The sequence below is a fragment of the Manis javanica genome, chromosome 13, assembly GCF_040802235.1.
Source record: "Manis javanica isolate MJ-LG chromosome 13, MJ_LKY, whole genome shotgun sequence".
NCBI lineage: Eukaryota > Metazoa > Chordata > Mammalia > Pholidota > Manidae > Manis > Manis javanica.
The window spans coordinates 6,291,085-6,309,637 of record NC_133168.1 but is presented as its reverse complement, the minus strand read 5'-3'; the positions used below and the strand labels follow the sequence as shown (position 1 = coordinate 6,309,637).

Genomic DNA, 18,553 nt, shown 5'->3' with positions numbered 1-18,553 from the left:
TAGTATCTCTTAGCTGTCTTTCCTCTGTCTTGAAAGTTCTTGACCTTTTCTTATGTAGTTGGCATGGACTCATATTTCAGATGCTGGTTCATGATACCTCCTCAGGGCATTCTTTCCTTCCTTCTGTCTTTTCAACTTTTTGTTCTACTTTTCTGGAGATTTATTTATTTTCTAACATTTCACTTGAGGTTTTCATTTTTGATATCAGATTTTTAATGTGTGTTCTCTGAATGTATTTTATTTCAACAGAATTCATTGAAGTTAACTTTTGTTTTTTTTATTTGTGTAGTATCTTTTACCTCTCTGAGGACACTTATACCATTTTGTTTTGCTCTTTATATTTCATATTAGAGGATCCCCTCAAATAATCTGGTTATCCTTGGCTGTTTGATGACACATAATAGGCTCTAAAAAGGCTCGCTGTAAACTCTCGGTGCTTACTCAAGGTGGGGAAACTACAAGCTTCACTGTAGGGTGATGTAGTGGGTCATTTTGTTGGAATCCATAATACATGTCTTTAGACAGAGTTGATACAGTGAAATGATTAAGAATATGAATGCTGTAGCTTTTCCTGCCCATGTTTGATTCTTGGTTTAGCTATGAAGTAGCCACATGAATTTAGGCAAATTATTAACTCTCTGTGTTTTGTTTTTCTCATTTGCAGAATGAGTACAAAAATACCTACCATCTAATAGAAATCTCCTAAAATTAAAATGATTCAATACTTATAAATACTTTAGAGTGTCTGGCATAAGCTGAACTTTATATATGCTAACTGCTATTATTTTTATTATTATTAATATTATTATCTCTCAGGACCAGTTCGATTTTGCTTGAAAAATAAATCTTCTGTTATTTTACTGGAGTAATTTTAAGAACCAAGATGGACGCAGGGCTGGCTAGTTTCAGCACTGGTTGTAGACTCCAACTTCTGGCCTCAATAAGCCTTCACTGGCTCACCTATGTCCACAGTGCCCTTTTTCTTCTGCAGAGAATAAAACCCCTAATCCTCTGCTTTGTGGGATGGAACAATCACCATGCTTCTCAGAGATAAAGAGCAGCTGAGGATCTGTTTTTAAGACATTCTTTCAGTAAAGTCTGCTTTTGTTAGATCATTCTGCCTTGAGTAGAATGATTTCAGCCTCTAAAATTTTGTTTTTGTTGTCCCATTCTCTTTTGCCTTGTTGCATGGCGTGGGCATGAGCAGGTGTTCACACATTATATTCAACCTGCCATCTTGGCCAGAGCTGTTGGTATTCATTTAAGAGAAATAGCACACAAGCCTGTGGTAGTAATGTGTTCTCTTTCTTAAAAAAATAATTAAAATTATGGAAGTATCTTACTACTGTATAGTGTGTTTACATTTAATGTCTTATTTAATTCTCACAAAAATCTTGTGAGGTTGGCAAAGATATTAAACTATTGTGTAAGCTGACATTTAGAGAGATGAAGTGGCTCACGGAACGCATAGTCCATTAATAAGAAATATAGAACTAGTGATCATTCCCACTTAGTCTTACATTATTCAGAGTTTACATCTTATGTAGATATAGGTAATCAACTATGTGTGAGTGGTAAAATTAGAGGGTAAAAAGCATCCTAAGCTTCATATTCAGCCTAGGATTTTATCAGACGCTTTGTCTAGATACCACGGAGGCCATCTCAGCTGCTTTAAATCTACAGGTTTCAGGAAAATCCATGTTGTGCAGACCTTTTGTTTTTAAACCTATGATGCACTATACTCTCTTCATTACTAAAAACAATAGAAGTAATAAAATTGCCCAGAGATGCTAAAGATCGATCCTCCTTTTCAACTTTTCGGTGATGACTTTTAATCCCATCTCCCATATCTCTTTTGCACGGAGTTGTTTTACAGCTGTAATTGGGAGGTGCAAAGAAATGACTGTGCTCAATTGGAAACTTTGGTCAAAAGATGACAACAAAAGAAGCAAATAAGCCTCCTAGATCGTTTGCCATTAACAGTATTTCTAAACTGAAATATTATTTATCTTTTCATTTTTATGATGAGAAACAACAATTTGGGTGACTTTTTCATCTCAAACTATTCTGCGATGATAAGATAATAGAAATACATCTTCCGCACAGGAAAGATGCGTAAAGCTGTACGAAATCATTGACAATTGGTTTCTGAAAGTCAAATAAGAATAATTATATAGCAATGAAAGATAAGAAATGATGAGTTTCAAATGAGTATAAGTAATGCTTTCTAGGAAGTGCTCATTGAAATAAAAAATTGGTCCAGGAAAGCATTCCAAGAATTTTACATGAAAATGTGCTTTGTAAAATCCTTGTTTTCAATTAAAGGTTAATATCATCAATTAGAAATTCCAAATGTAAAATACTACTACTTTTCACATTCATTTAAAATTGAATTACATATATTTGTAAGGATAAATTTATTGCTTTGTTGCTTTTCAGGTGTGGTAAAAAATGTTTGATGTGTTTACTACATTCATCACAGGAAAATAGTAATAACGGATACCTTCATGTACTGTTTAGAAATGTAATTCCTTTCTTTTAAATTGCTTGTGTGGTATAACCTTTGAATTAGAAAGTGGTATTTTTAATATTAGAAAGAAAAAGACGTACTATTTACATGATTAGTGTCATTGTAAACATTATGTCCCCTCTCTTTTGGAAAAAAAAATACTAATCCCAAAGTTTTATTTGACTTGATTCTTATCACTGGGTAGAACACATTACCATGAATTGGAAATCGTGCAATTAAAGCAAAAAGACATGTTGATTGCTAATGTTCTTGTAACGGAAGCAAACAGAGAATTTAGGCAGTTTATGGCCAAAGCAGGAACATATAACTTTTGTACACTTTCTTATCTCTCTGCCTGTTTCTGGTTTCAGATAGTAGAGCCCTGTTAGGATGTAACGTAATCACTGTCCATTAAAGATGTTAACAGTTTAAATTGTGGGGTGATGAGTGGGTGGTTCTGATTATGTAAATAATTTTCGTGTTAACATTTATGGGATTGTGTTTATTATCAGTCACAGATCCACTAAATCAAAACTTGTGTCCAACTTTTTTTTTTTTTTTTACCTAAAATCGCCTTACAATCTGCAGGTGAGATCTAATTTTTACTTTATTTTGTATTTAGGCCTTACTTAATCCAAAACATTAGGAGAAAAATTCATCTTTGAAAGGACGTGAGCTTGTTTGAGCCTCCTCTTTATCCTGCTGGTTTGGGTACTCAGATGAGTCCATGCAAAATCTCACTATTGGTCTTGATTATTCCGTTAAGAAGTTCATCATAACCTTAAACGTTTCATCTCCCTGTTCTGTTGCCAGTATTTGATTATTTGAAAACAATTGACGTGCCACCATAGCTGCCCACATTTGTAATCCTACCAACCTTACTGGAGATACCCTAGCTGCTCTCTGATAAACTTTGAGCCACTGGCCTTTGAGCGCATTGCAGTGTTTCACTGGAGAACCAAAGCTCACATCTCTACCCTCCCTTAGCTTGCAGGCTATTCTTGTTAGAATAAAGCACAAATTCGTACCTTTAGTTTTCTTTCCCAGTAAATTCAGGGTTTTCCTCCCATTTTATCATTGAAATAGTGCCAGAATTTTTCTACATACTTTTCTGCACCTGCCTTTTATTGGAAGAAATGATGTCATCACATTTGTTGCCTGGTGCACGTTGGACTAAATGCACGCTGAAGCTGGAAAAGATTGCATATCTAGTTATTTGCAAACAGTTTGGACTTTTTATGACAGTGCAACCAACATGGTGATACCCTCCTTGTATTCACAGCTTCCGTATAATTTTGTGTATTTATGTCCCAATGTAACTAGGGCAAGGGTTTCACAGGTGACCTGTCCATAAGCAGATGCTCACCTTTTTCATGTTTATGTTTCACCAGGGCCTTCTGAACAAACCCATTTCTTGCCTTTAGTAATGATTTCCTAGTAAAGCCCTACTGAGAATTTTCAGTCAGATATAAAAACTACTCAGTTTTATTGGCCCAGGTAGTTAGGAAACCTGAATGACAGATTTCCTGTTGTCCTCAAACAGGCTGAAGGAAGTTCTGTGGTGCTCAGATTGTGTCTCAGCCAAACTGTTACCATCCTTTTTTGTAACATCCTCATTTGTAACAAATTCCTTTCATTTCTTCAGCCTATGCACTTGGGGATTTCTGTGATACCTGTCTGATAATCAAGCAAATTGGGGGAGGGGACAAACTTAAAATTGTACATTATGCATCAATGTCTAATGTCTGTGTTTTCCAAATTTAATGTTATAGTAATGTTGAAAGATAAAATTATACATATGAGATCCTCATGTGAGATATAAGCACAAAAGCTCCTCATTAATCTTGTTTATTTTCTTTTTTATTGCCTTCTTCATTTACTGTATGTTTCAAATAAATCTTTACCATACCTGGAAATATGATGAGGAATTGCTATGAAAAACTTTTTCATAAAGATGTAGATTTTTTTGTTTAGATATCACTATTATTAATAATGCAATTCCAAGGTAGCATGAGTAAACCCAATATTCCATTTAAATTCCATCTAAATGTAGGTTCTCATGGAAACTAAGGAATAATCTTCCTTGTATATTTTATTTTCCCCAGAAATCAAAAATCTCCACATATGACAAAATGTGGGCCTTTATGAGTAGCAGAAGGCAGTCGGTGCTCGTCAAAAGTAATGAAGAAGGAATCCAGAGAGTCCTCACCTCTGATTACGCTTTCCTAATGGAGTCAACGACCATCGAGTTTGTTACCCAGCGGAACTGTAACCTGACACAGATCGGCGGCCTTATAGACTCCAAAGGTTATGGCGTGGGCACCCCCATGGGTAGGTTTTATGTCAGCCATTTGCTCTTCGTTCATTAATCTTATTCGCTATGAGAAAGGGGAAGAAACAGCTTCCATATGTCATTAGGGATTTTGTTTTTAACAAATGTATCTTGCTGTGTTCTGTTACTGTATAAAATAAGGAAGCAATTTGGACACCTGCTTCCAAATGGAAAAGTGGGAAAAGAAAAATTGATATTTACCAAGAACGTCACTAGACATTTTTCCTTTACCAATATTGAAAAAAATGCACAGAACCCCTCAAAAGGACCTTCTCATTCTTACATTTAAAAAGAGTTTTATGAATAAAGTTTTTGCAGCTAATTTTTTTTCAGATGTATGGTGTATTTGACTTAGAAACTTAACTAATGGGTTCCTGTGAATGTTTATTTGTTTTATTTAAGAGAAATAACAGGCTATTTGCCAGAAGTATACCTAGAATACTTGACACCAGGATTATTTAATTGTAACATCAGCTTTCTCCCATATCAAAAAATTGTTTTCAGTAATAATCATGAAATGAAATAAAGGATAACAATTGCCAGAAAAGACAAAGAAAAATTTTAGTTATTGAACTGCATATATACGTGTTATATGTATAAGCATGTATATAGACATAGATAGATACAATAAAGAAATGCATAAATATGTAATATTACAGGACATGTGTGTATATGCAGTGGACATAATACTAGTTCCCTCAGATTGTCCACAGCCTAATCCTTGGAAGCCAAGAAATGCAGACGATCTTTGGAAGTTAGTTTTGAAGGCAAGAAAACAAATTCTTTTCTAGAAATCGCAGAATGAAGGCAGCCCTGCAGACGCCCCACTTTTAGGACCTCTGATCTCCAGAACTATGGAAATAATAAGTTTATGTTGTTTTAAGCCACTCATTTTGTAGTAATTTGATAACAGCAGAAGCAGGAAACAAATACTGTATAAAAGGAAAAAGCCACAGATTAATATGTTTTAATTACACCACTGTATTTTGGGATGGAAAGGAAAAGCCCTTATAGCTCTAGGAGCCTACCAGAGTAATAAATAAAACACCATAATTTTTTTGAGACTTAACGTCTGCAAAATTGTCGATGACTGAGTCAAAACTGAGCTTCAGGTGTTCATGTTTAATAAATAGTAGAGACGTATTTGTCAATTGATCCTCACTCATTATTTTATTCATTCTAATTTTAAAGAAGATTTCTTTCAAATGAACTAACATATGTACACATTAGGAAGTTGGGCAGAGACTCATAGAAATCCCATTTCATAAATTCCAGGATTTGCAATATTACCCATGATATTCTAGATTTAGCCCTGTCACCTACTGTGATCTTAGACAAATTATTTGGCCTATAGACTTCTTTTTTTTTTAAATCAGTAAAATTAAAGGGTTGTACTAGTAAAGTCTAAGTCTGTTTAAATGCTAAGTGTATAATAATTTTTCAGATAATGTACCTGTCAGATTCCACGAATTTGGTCTAAATTAGGCTAGAAACTACATGGAGAAACAGGATTAGAACCAATTTTAAAAATGAGGCACATTCTTCAACACTTACAAGGGATGGAAGCAGTGAATTGTTACGACCCCATTACCTTATAGAGTTTCATCCAGAAGGAGCTGAAGCAAATATATCCATGTTCCAGTGTTATTTCCGAAAGGAGTGAGATTCCAATATATCCTCTGCTGGTGTACATTATCCAGATGAAGGCAGAGATTTGTGTTACATCGTTGGTGTCAGACCACAGAACAACATTGTCTGCACTCCATGAACTCTTAATTATTATTTGTTGAGCAAATGAATTCTACACCGAAAATGTGATGGTGCAGCAAGACTTATAAAAGAAAAACAACTTTTGGGGCTAATGATAATACAGGATCTTGCATTATTAAATGTAGTGACCTGATTAAACAACTTGAGTAATCCAGTAATGTAGTGAGAATTGAGTAAGATTTGGGGAGGATGAGGACTTTGGAGTATAGCACAGGTATTTTTCATTAATTGTAGTTAGATAATAGCACTCATAACTTCAAAATTTCTAAAATAAGTAATTTTTACTTATACTTTATATAAAACCTTAAACTTGATTTTTTGTTTGTTTGCTTGTCTTGTAAATGCAATGTAACAGTGCACCAGGAATGTCTCTATCATATTTCTTGCTTTGAGGTAATGCTAAAAATAAATCAAAATACTATGTTATATAAATCTCAAAACCCAAGGGGATATTTCAGATGTGAAAACTATTTTTGAAGGAAATGTAATAGTTGAATCAGTTCTAAGGAAGTTCTCTCTTATAGTTTATTGGAACTATATAAAAAGAAAATTTTGGTCACTCCCTAATCCTAACACTGTTACCTAAAAGGTAGTGATTTATTAAGGAAAATAGAAAATAATTCAAAATTTGATTAGATACATAAACTGTAATGTAATGTAAATTTTTTAACTGAGGAAAACACTGAGCACAGCACTTAAAATTTCTGTTTCCTCTCATTTTAACCTTATCTTATAGATAAGATGAGAGAACAAAACAAATTAAACTCTAAGCCTTAGGATGTAGACTTTTTTCCTTTTATCTGTTCAACTCAGCTGATCAGAACAACTCAGGAGATCAGAACAAAAAGCTGATTATTGAAGAAAATATTCATTGATATTAGCAAGGTCACTTGCATGAGAAACTTATAAAAATCAAGTTGGATTATACATTTAAATGAAATCATTTCTTGTCATGTGTAGATTAGTGTGGTAAAGCAGTGTTACATATTACTGTTTACATTAAAATAAAAATTTTAAATTACACAGTAGCTCCTAAGTTTCTAATTTGTATGAGGACCTTCTTGGAATGTGGAATTATCAGTATATATTAATTAAATTTCAAAATATCTGAATAATACTTTGGTATAGCAAAAGTATAGACCAGGAAGAATATTTTAGAGCATTCTTCTTTATTTTCATTGACAATTAACAAAGAATTTAAATTGAATTTAAATATCTTATTATTAATAAAAGTTATTTAGCACTCAATATATAGTATACATATATTTTGTATTTAGCCTAATTCTGAAAGATACAGATTTGAACATGAAATTTAAATGTAAATGAATAATATTCAAGTCACTCACCTGCAGGTATTGTGATATATTTTTCTCTTGTTTACAGAAATCATTTTCTTCTCTTTGACATGATAATATTAAGTTCTTAACTTCAGTGAATTATATTTTATTCATTGATCACATAGCATAAAATTTAAATGATTTTGAGATTCAGTATATAAGTGAGTCCTAACCCTTTTCTGTACCTTCACCAAAAACATATAATCTGGAAAGAGGCATTTCACACTTCAGTCCCTCAAATACTTTACTTTTGAGAAAAAGATACCAAGAAGTAATTTAAGATCTGCTATGTCATGCCTCTGCTAGAAATCTGACTTCATGAGTTATTTATATTTATTTAGTCATTAATAAACGCAATGACATGCAACTCTAGTACTTGACTGGGATTCTGACTTCCCATAAACTGTCAACCAACATCATTATCTGCATTTCTCAACTAGTTTATTAGCATTCGCCTTTTATATCACCACCATTCAAGCATATTGAAGATTATATGTAATATGTTACTTATTGGTAAATTTTAGTTTAATCATAAGCAAAGAAAAGAATGCATTTAGGTGTGAAAAAATGTTATCTGAGGCTCTCATTCTCTTCTCAGCAAGAGTTACTGAGACAAATATATTGAAATCACAGCACTGTGGTTCAGGTTCTGGACATACAGGTCAGTTCCAGAAATTCCCCAGGACTGTGAGTTTATATTCTGTAGGAACTATAATCCATAATGAAAATATCACTTCACTAATATTATAAACATAATCAAAGAGATCCCTTTGCTTGTATTGTTGCTCAGATATTCAGATATTGTCATATAGGCATATGTGGTTAAGTGCAGGAGGTCAAAACAGAACATACTTCTCTTTTGGAGTGGGATATCAGAAATATTTCTGAAATTATGCATATTTTCCTCCCCTCCCCCCCCAAAGCCCATGCATCTTCTTAGCTCGCTAGGCCTCCTCCTGTGGGCCTTGTCCCGCCCCTGCCTTCACCGTCCGTCACCCCGAGTGTGATGATCACTGCCCAGTGGATGTTGTGAGGTCACTGAATGGCTCGGATATAAGCTATTTAATTAGTGAAGCTCTGTTTGCACAAAAATACCTTAGTGGAGCAATCAACAATGATGCGAAGGTAAATGCTAAATAAGCACAAGCTGGTTTAATTAAGTTTGGGGTGACATTAAATCTTTCTCATGGTTTTCCAGATTGCAGCAATATCATTTTAATGTGGTTGTTACTTTATGGTAGATTTTTTGAAGTTGCAGGCGCTCTTACGAGTCTCGTAAGTTAACTGAACTTCCTATTTCATTCAAAAGAATTAAAAAAAAACAACAACTCTGGATGGGGTTGAGCAAAAAAGCAAATCACAGCAGGTTTCATTAAGGAATACTCGAAATGTGTGAGCATTTGCAGTCTTTGCTCTTAATTCACCATAGCTGATTATCTGTTTATCTGAGCAGGAAGAAGTTACACTTAATGGCATTTTCAGCTGCAGGGCCTCGCTCCTGACCGCCCGGACTAAAAGCCTACTTGGCTTCTCCCGTTCAGACGCTGAGTGCATATTGCACTTTGAGGACGAGGCCGACTCAGCAGCCCACGAGCTGGTGGGAAAGCGACAGCCTAGAAAGAAATCCATTAGGGCCACTTGGTGTTATTTTGCTTTGGCGTTATTTTGCTTTGTGTACCGTTTGATAGAAATATTGTGAAGTGACTGAGGGTCTCATTAAAACTGCTTCTGTTTTTAACAGTGAGCTAGGGACACACTTCCTTCATTTGTTAGGACCTCACAACTGTGATAGTATGTGTGCAATATGTGCCGGCTGAAAGGGGATGGAGGTACTGTGTTCCTGTCTGAGTATATCATTGATAATGCTAAAATTTTCTATTGTCTCATTTGTTCACATTTTATTTGTGAGGTTAAATCAATAATAAGTGTCAGTCAATCAATGATTATTTCTGTGAAAAAAATTCAAATTACATTAGTCATGTTGTATTCATGGAACTACTGAAATACTTGTAATACACAAAGAATGTAAAGGGGAAATGTAATGATGAGCATAAAGAAGATATATTTATAATGCCTTTAAATGTTAAGGTTAAATTTAAAGACAATTTTAACATACATGAAATTGTCATATGCATTTTATTCCCATCATATTTCCTTATTTAATTATAAGTGTTAGGATACATTCTTGTTTCGTATTTGGACTTCAGTGATACCTCTATAAACTTTTATAGCACTGTTTATATTAATTAATACAAAGTAGCAGAGTAGCAGTCATCCTATTAATAATTTTCAAGTGACTCTTATCTCATTAAAAAAACTCTTACACGTAATCAGCCTAAAGTAACAATTAGTACAATAGGTTGTATCATTGAGTCTTTGTAGTATCAATATGCCACGTTGACATGTGAACAGTGTGAGATTTCTTTGTTCACGTCTGTTTTCTAATATTCAATGCATGAGATCTCACTGCTTTGTTTCTCGTTGTTTAATGAAGTGAGATGTAGAATTGGTACTAAGCAAGGCATGTGGTTTGTTTAAGGCAGATGCCCATGTTTATAAAAATAGAAATCAGTATGAGGAACATTTTTTTCCCCTGTTTTGCTCACCATCCATTTCTAGAATTCCCAATTTATCATGTAATAAGTGCTGTAATGTTCATCATTATAGATGCATACAATTGCTGACCTTCAGTTCTTCAGCTTTACTGAAATGAATGCATACATTTGTCTTCATTAGTTGAACATAATGCACAAAAATTGATGCAAATTTTTCGTCTTTCTGCAGATCAAACCTTGCGTTAAGATGCGTTCTATTTTTTCACTGCATAAAGCAGCATATTAATGTTGGTGGAGTGCTTTTGCAAGGCTAAATCAAGATCTAATCATTTTTAGGGCCTGAGTTGAACAAGCAACACACGCAAAAGTCAAATTACATTTGTAGCATTCCTGGCATATTTGTTAAAAGTCTAAATTTCACGTCACTGAAAACTGTGAGTGCCTCAGTGAGCTGTACCTGCTCCACAAACATCACTAACAAACCGTTTGCTGGGATCCAGGTAGCTTCCAGAAGGAACTTGATGAATTGTGAGCACCAGGGTGAGCAGTCTTCATTAATATTGTAAATGCTGACCAAGTGGTACCCAGATGATGCATACATGGATAACCTCATGGAAATAGTTAATTCTGATATATTTTATGTGCAAATAGTGGATCATTTAATTCATTTAGTTAGTGTTGTGCTGATACGTTTAGGGCTCTGGATTAAAATTCCATTGTACCTCAGCCAGATGGACTATGCCAGAATGTCATGCATTGGTTAGCAGGGCTAAGTAAGATCAATGATTCAGTCAGGAAAGAAAAAAAGTCGAAAGCAGAGAAGTAAAATGTTTAGTATTAAATTCCAAAAATGAATGCTTTGCATTTGCCAGGCCTCATGTGAAAGGTGTTTTCTTAGCCTGCTGTATAGACTGTGTGGCTTTTGTAGTCAGATGATTTATGTGCAAATCTGAGTTCCACCTGAGTGTCCTGGGAGTCCTTGATGAAGTCCAAAGGCTCTCTGAGACTTGTTGTCCTCATCTGTAAATGCTTAAAATCCTGTCTATATACTGGATTATGCTAAGGATTATGCATATTGTATTTTTAGTATTTGGATGGGAATATATGCACCACAAGGAATTCCAAAGGACTATTTTGAAGAAATGTTTATAATAATTGAAAGGATGTATTTGTGGTTTTTAAGTTATTTGATTCTTACCCTTTTTTGCTCTTTATTCAGAAATATTGAATATATTGTAGATAAGAAGGATTGTTAATATGACCCATTCCTGAACAATTAGAAATCTTTTCCTATGGGACCTGACAAGGGTTTATTGTCAGCCAATCAGTGTACTGTAGGTAGGTAACCATCATTTTGGGAGAAGAAGTTAATTGATTTCTGCTTTATAAAGAGGAGACCATTCCTGTCGTAGCAAACATGTCTTTAGAGAGAATCTTCTCCAAATACACCTTGGACTCTGTAAAACAATGAACATAAAACGTAGATGATATACATCATTCCCTTTTCTCAAGGAGACAAATGCAGAAAAACAAACAACACAAAATAGGGAAAATACAACACAAACAAGAGTTCTCTTATATAATGCAGGGAATCAGATTGGTGGAGTTGATCAACACCAAAGCAGTCAGGCCAAACTGAAAATGGACTTGGGCTTTGCCTTAAAGGATGGATACTTTACTCTCTTTAAAAAGTTATCCTCTCTCCCAATTTTTGTGTTCTTCGTGATGAACTATGGTGATGATTTTGTTTAAAATGGCCCAACATTTCTAATTTGTTCATCGAAGTTTGATATTGGAAATGGAAAAATAAATTATAAGAAAACAGGGCTGACATTTCCATTCTACCACTATTCCAATGATGACTATGCAGATGAAAAATTGTAAGGAAGGCAGTGTTTCTAGGAAAAAATTATTTCTCTTTCCATGATTAGTTTCAAAGTTTCATGATCTGATACCCAGAGAAGAAATGTGACTTCAAATTTTAATTTTAATTAGTACATGTATGTCAGAGTCAGTGAAAATAATTCTACTTTTTCATTATATACTGATAATATTTTGCCCTTCTTGTTCTTTTTCACATAATAAGTAAGGCAACTGGCTGAAACATATACTCTATAATTTGAAATTGTATTGAATATCAAATTGTCTTTTACTTACGTATGTATTGATTCAACAAATATTATGTCCTTACTGTGTGGCAGGTGCTACACTATCAAAGCAGATATAACCCCTGTCTTTGTGGGGTTTACAGCCTGTGATGGTAAATGAATATTGAATAATCAAAGGAATTATTTTTTAGTTGCAACTAAGACAAGGTGTATAGAGGAAAAGAGCATTAATGGTCGGGTAGTACTATCGACTGAATAAAACATAAAACTGGGAATACAGCAATATAATTCTCAGTCTGAAATACAAATATAAAATTTATTTTAGTGCTTGAAAACAGATATGATAGAGAAAGAGTCTTGAGATAATAAAGACTCTGTTGAGGTAAAGACTCTAAAGCAATGTGGTCTGGTTCCAAATTCATTGGAAGATTTTTATCATGGAAAGAGTGTAAAAACAAGTAGAGCTCTTGAGGATTTAATTATATGGGTAACTGTTGAATCGCTGTGTTGTATATTTGAAACCAGTACTTGCATATCAATGATACTTCAATAAAAAAAAGTAAAGCTCTAAAATCAGCCAAAATTCACTGTGTATTTAGGACACCCAGAACTCATCTTAGCAGAAGAAACAGGGAACCAGTTCATCACCTTTAACCTTGCCAGCAGTACTGTAACTTAAGAATGGAAGTTGACAGTCCCAGCAGATACCCCTGGATTTTTGGTCCTGGCAGGTCTTTTCTTTGTTAAGGCCCTGAGCAAGGGAACTTAATGACTGTTGATGTAAATGCAGAGACGGCATAAACATCTATAAGCTTATTTGTGACCCTGACTTATTCTACATATTCAATACCAGAAGTGTGAACTAAGTGTGTCTGTGGACTCTTCTTACTCTACTGAATTTAATAGGAAGCTGTGAAGATGTCTAATATCAGAGCTTCTACGTTGACATTATATTGGGAATATCATCATTGATTTTATTGATTCACTGTTTCATTCAAAAGGCATTTGCTGCAAGCTTCCTGTGTGACAGGCACTGTGCTGGCTGCAGGATGAAATAAGGCGAATGATGGATGGTTGATGACCTGTAACTGACAGGTAGCCTAGGCCTCAGCCAACAGTTACAGGGATTGGGGTTTTCAGACACACATGTTAGAAACATTTATCAGACTAGAGTCTTCCAAAGAAGAGAAATAGTTGAGGAATTATTGAAGTTCTTTGAGTCACGTCCTTGGATTACTATATGCTAGGTCATTACGGTGTAGTCACATACCCAGAACGCAGGTAAATCACTATATTTCAAGAAAGCACACAATAGCTTAGAGTAATGACAAGCCAGAAAAAACTTTAAATTATCAGCAGTTTACCTCATAGAAATATATTCCCAGACCCAAAGAGAGCAACTACCAGGATATTACTTAATTCTGTGTCACACGCAACACGTAACATCAGATGATCTGAGTAAGTACAAAATGTAAAAACAAGGAAACTAAAGTCTCCTAGGAAGTGGAGAGGATTTATCATTATGAAAAACAGTAATACATAGCCAGACCCTTAGAATTTTAATGAAATGTTTAGAGGCTCTGGGTGCTATTAGGAAGAATAAAGGCTACATACTTCCCCCCACCCCCTCAAATTGCCTTAATCCCTTTTGGTGTATATTTACACAACTCTTATAACTCTTGGCCCTCAAAATATATCTTATAAAGAGACTTAGGGACAAGGAGAAAGATCTAACAAGGAACCACATATTTTTACAGAGAGGACTGAGATAGTGATGACTAATTATTGTTATCTAAGCCAGTACTTTGCAAGTTGAGGTTAAAATAATTGATGGTGAAACTAATAGATGTGAAGGAAGAATTTCTTCCCCTAAAATAAATGTAACCATTATAAAAACTTTTTTTAAACATTTTCACTATTTTTTCCTTTAATAGCTAGATAAAAGCCATTATTTTGCTAATGTGTAATGTGAATTTGCAAGAGACGTATTTGTTACGGCACGTTCTTCAAACTTATCTGAGCAAGGAGTCCTTTGAAAATGAGATGCAGAGCAATGAAAATAAAATATTTGAGTTCTAATTATAGGGATGGACATGCCCATTTAGACTAAAACTGAAAAAATTTTGTGTAGAAGCCATATGCTTAAACATTTCTCCTGAGTAAGATAAAGAATTTTGTTCAAGAAACAGCTCTCCAGTTGAATTTGGTAGATCCTCACTCCCCCAGCTTTTTCAACCAGCTACTTACTTCCTGTGATTTTCTTTGTCTATGTTTAGCATATTCTTGCTGAAAGAGTCAGGCTGAATTAGTTCCATTCTATCAATCAAGTAAAAACAAGATAGATAATGATTTCCCTTATGAGGCAGAAAAATTTCCTGACCAGGTTTTCACTTGCTTTTAGCCAAAATAAAATTTTAGGGACAGGTATAAGTATGTGTAAGTCAAAACAATATCACTGTCAACGTCAAATGCAAGCTAAAATCAGTATTTTTCTGTAGAAAAACTACACATGAATTTGTACAGAAAAAATAATGTGCAATATATTGTTTAGGAAAGAAGGTTGAACTGGAGAAAGGTTATTTCTGGGTGGGAGAGAGCGATCAGACAGGTCCCTTGGGATGGATGCTGAAAGATGCATGCAGTTTAATATTATTCTATGCTTCCAGGCAACCAATTAGAGAAGTTATTGCTTATTATAGCTAAGGCCGATGAATATCGAACCCATCAGCATAAATTCTGAATTTCATTTATACTGTTGCTTCCACTGAAAAGAACATTTCTTTCAAAGCATAAAATGATAAACAGCAACCAAAAAAATCTTACAGGGCACTGCTGTGATGATTTTTAAAGCATCCAAGTCTGTACCAACATGTTACTTCTGTTATTCCCATCAAATAACAAATATGAGTGATTACCTATTATCTGTAAGGTATTGGCTACCCCTGAATACAGCATGTTAATCATGATTGCCTTAAATAACTGCACTTAATCATGGGAACCACAATGTTTTTCACAACTTTCCTAGAAGTAGAGGTTCCTGGTTTATCAAAGCTCTGTTTTCAGTATAGCATGATTCTTAGACATTAAGTGTCCTTGTATCCTATTCATTGCTTTTCGTAGATTTCTTTCTGTTTTACTAATTTTCCAATGCTCTGAGTTGAGTCTGCCTTTTAGAAGAGCCAGACTCTTCTAAAATGCCTTTAGAAAGACATTTTCTTCCTTAAAAACAAAATTCCTTTTACCCTTCAAAATCAGAAAAGCCACGCACCTCGTTTATCTAGTTTAAATTCGCTTTGTCATTTTCTAGTTGTTTTTCTCTACTGAAAATAAATGTTGGCACACTTTGCAGTGTCTGGAAGCAGCTCTGTCCTCTCACGTTAATCTTGAATCACGGAATTCTCAGTGACTTGGCGGATAACGCACCCTCTCTCCCCTTAGGTTCCCCCTACAGGGACAAGATCACCATAGCGATTCTCCAGCTGCAGGAGGAAGGCAAGCTGCACCTGATGAAGGAGAAGTGGTGGAGAGGCAACGGGTGCCCCGAGGAGGAGAGCAAAGAAGCCAGTGCCCTGGGGGTGCAAAATATCGGTGGTATCTTCATTGTTCTGGCAGCCGGCCTGGTGCTCTCAGTGTTTGTGGCAGTGGGAGAGTTTTTATACAAATCCAAAAAAAACGCTCAGTTGGAAAAGGTAAATGTCGCTTTTTTACGATTTCAAATCATTGTTGTTATAATAAAACAAACCGTTTTTAATCTTTCCAACCAAGGGTGTAAGGCTTAGAACTGTGGTGTTAGCTATCTTCTGCCATTCATTTAGAACCAAGGTCCACAGAAAGAATCGTGATCATCTTTGTGATTTCTCATTTAAGCATAACATGTTTAATGGAAGCCCGCTTCGGGACAAATGACCATTTCTCTTCCTACTGAAGCCTGAAAAAAGAGACAAAGTTTTGCTATTTGAAAGTCATTGCAGTTAGTTGAAAGGAGGACTATAATTAATGAAGGAAGCCAAAATTAGGAACTCTGAAATGAAGGAAAAATACTCTGCAGATAAAAAATGTTTTAAGGTACAGTACTGATGCACAGTTGCAAGTTAGAGAGGAACTGAAATTTTTATTTAAAGATATTTCATCCAATAAATTCCTAATTGAAAAAAATCTTAACTTGCGTTATGGAAGTTATAATTAATTTTCTACATTAAAGAATCTGTGAAAATATTATGGTTTCTTTTTTTGCCATTTCATGTTATGCTTAAAGAGCCCTTTATTTCCTTGTACCGTAGTCTTTAGAATATATATATATATAAACCCCCAAAATATTGAGACTATTGCAATTGTTTTTGGAATTTTAATACATGCTGGGATTTAATACAGTTAATCTATTTTGTAGAAACGTCAATATTCTTTTCTTGAAAAATTTATGAATCTCATTCATATTATGCATTTCTAGTGCTGTAATTTTCTTAGTTCTGTAAGTATGAGAAAGAACATAGAATAATCTCTGAGATGGCACATGATCCTTTTTTTATATAAATTTATAGCTCTGGCCATGAAATACTGCTTTAATAGTTTCTTTAAGTCTTCTGGTACTTTATTAGTCTTTTTATATAAAATATCTCTTTTGTTTTTAATAAAAAAATTTGTAGGGGTGCTTAACTTTTACACTCTGTATCAGAGTGAGCTTATATTCTCTATAATATTTGAAAGATTTGTTAACTTTTCTTAGTAAATATGAAGAGCATAAATATATTTAAAAATAATATCATAGATGACTATAAGGCAAATATATTCTGCCAATATTTTTGAAGCACTTACACCGTTAAAATTATCTTTGAAAAACAAAAACGTTATCTTTTGTCTTTAATAATTTATGTTGCAATTTCTTATCCTTTCTGAAACAAAAATTTGGGATACACCATTTCCACATTTTTAGTGAACTGAAGCACTTAATGCTTACACATATGTTTTCATAAATGAATATATTTTGATAACTATTATGTCTGAGTAAAGTATCAATTCGAAAGTTTCAAAAATTCAGACAATCACATGATATATTTTCACATAGCGTTCAAATGGCTAATATTTGTGGACTTGGCTAATCACTGGTGTGACTGATGATTAGGTCTAAGTACACTTTTTATGTTATGATCCTTTTTATGACAGCAAAATGAGTTTTGAAATCAAATCCAAAGAACTAATCAAAGATGAAAATAATCATCAATTCCAATTTTTACTATAATTTATTAGTAAATGTGATATTTGGTTAGTTAATGCTTAAAATGAGTTCAGAAATTATAGAAGAGATTTTTATGTTCTAGTTAGAATCTCAAATCATCTATCTGTAATTTTCTTTCAGGTACAGCCCAGTATTAAAATAAAACAAATTAATATCTTGATTAATATTTAGTATTCTTCTGCCCTTGTTTCTTCCTGTCCTATTCATATGATTTATCTAGATTGTCCATGTCTTTATGCACAATTATTTTATAAACATTCTGTTTAATAAAAAAGAATGTGGGGATTTAGTTTTGCAAAATAACCTTCTTCATTGTTATTATAAATAAGTAGTTTGGTTGAATTTTTCACATATCAACCAGCTCTCTTGAATTTCTATGGAACTGCATGACCTGCCAAAACCTTTTTAAAAGAATATTAATATTCCTTTTTTGACTGAGAGCAGATGAAACATTGCATTGGAAAGAGAGAACTGTGTTGATGTTACATGAGCACCATTATTCATGTTCACGAGAAACTCACACTGATTCCACACAGCTTCCAAAATGAAATCCTAATTCCCTTGTCAGCAGACGCAGCACCTCAGGACCTGTCTCTGTCCACGTCAGGACCCTGTCTCTCCAAAATTGTTCCTTCTCCATCTCCCCAGTTTGCACCTTTATACCTTTATTCTAGCCACACAATATTACTTTCAGTTTTCCAAGGTGATC

General features: G+C 34.2%; 1 protein-coding gene across 8 annotated transcripts in view; it reads left to right on the top strand.

Moving 5' to 3' along the window:
* GRIK2 (glutamate ionotropic receptor kainate type subunit 2) overlaps positions 1 to 18,553 on the top strand; it is a 577,367-nt gene that overhangs the window by 545,912 nt on the left and 12,902 nt on the right. For all 8 annotated transcript variants that reach the window (XM_037012294.2, XM_037012291.2, XM_073220908.1 and 5 more), the window contains 2 exons: positions 4,615 to 4,840; positions 16,050 to 16,300. In XM_037012294.2, the coding sequence (XP_036868189.1) occupies positions 4,615 to 4,840; positions 16,050 to 16,300 (477 nt within the window). The remainder of the gene's footprint in view (positions 1 to 4,614; positions 4,841 to 16,049; positions 16,301 to 18,553) is intronic.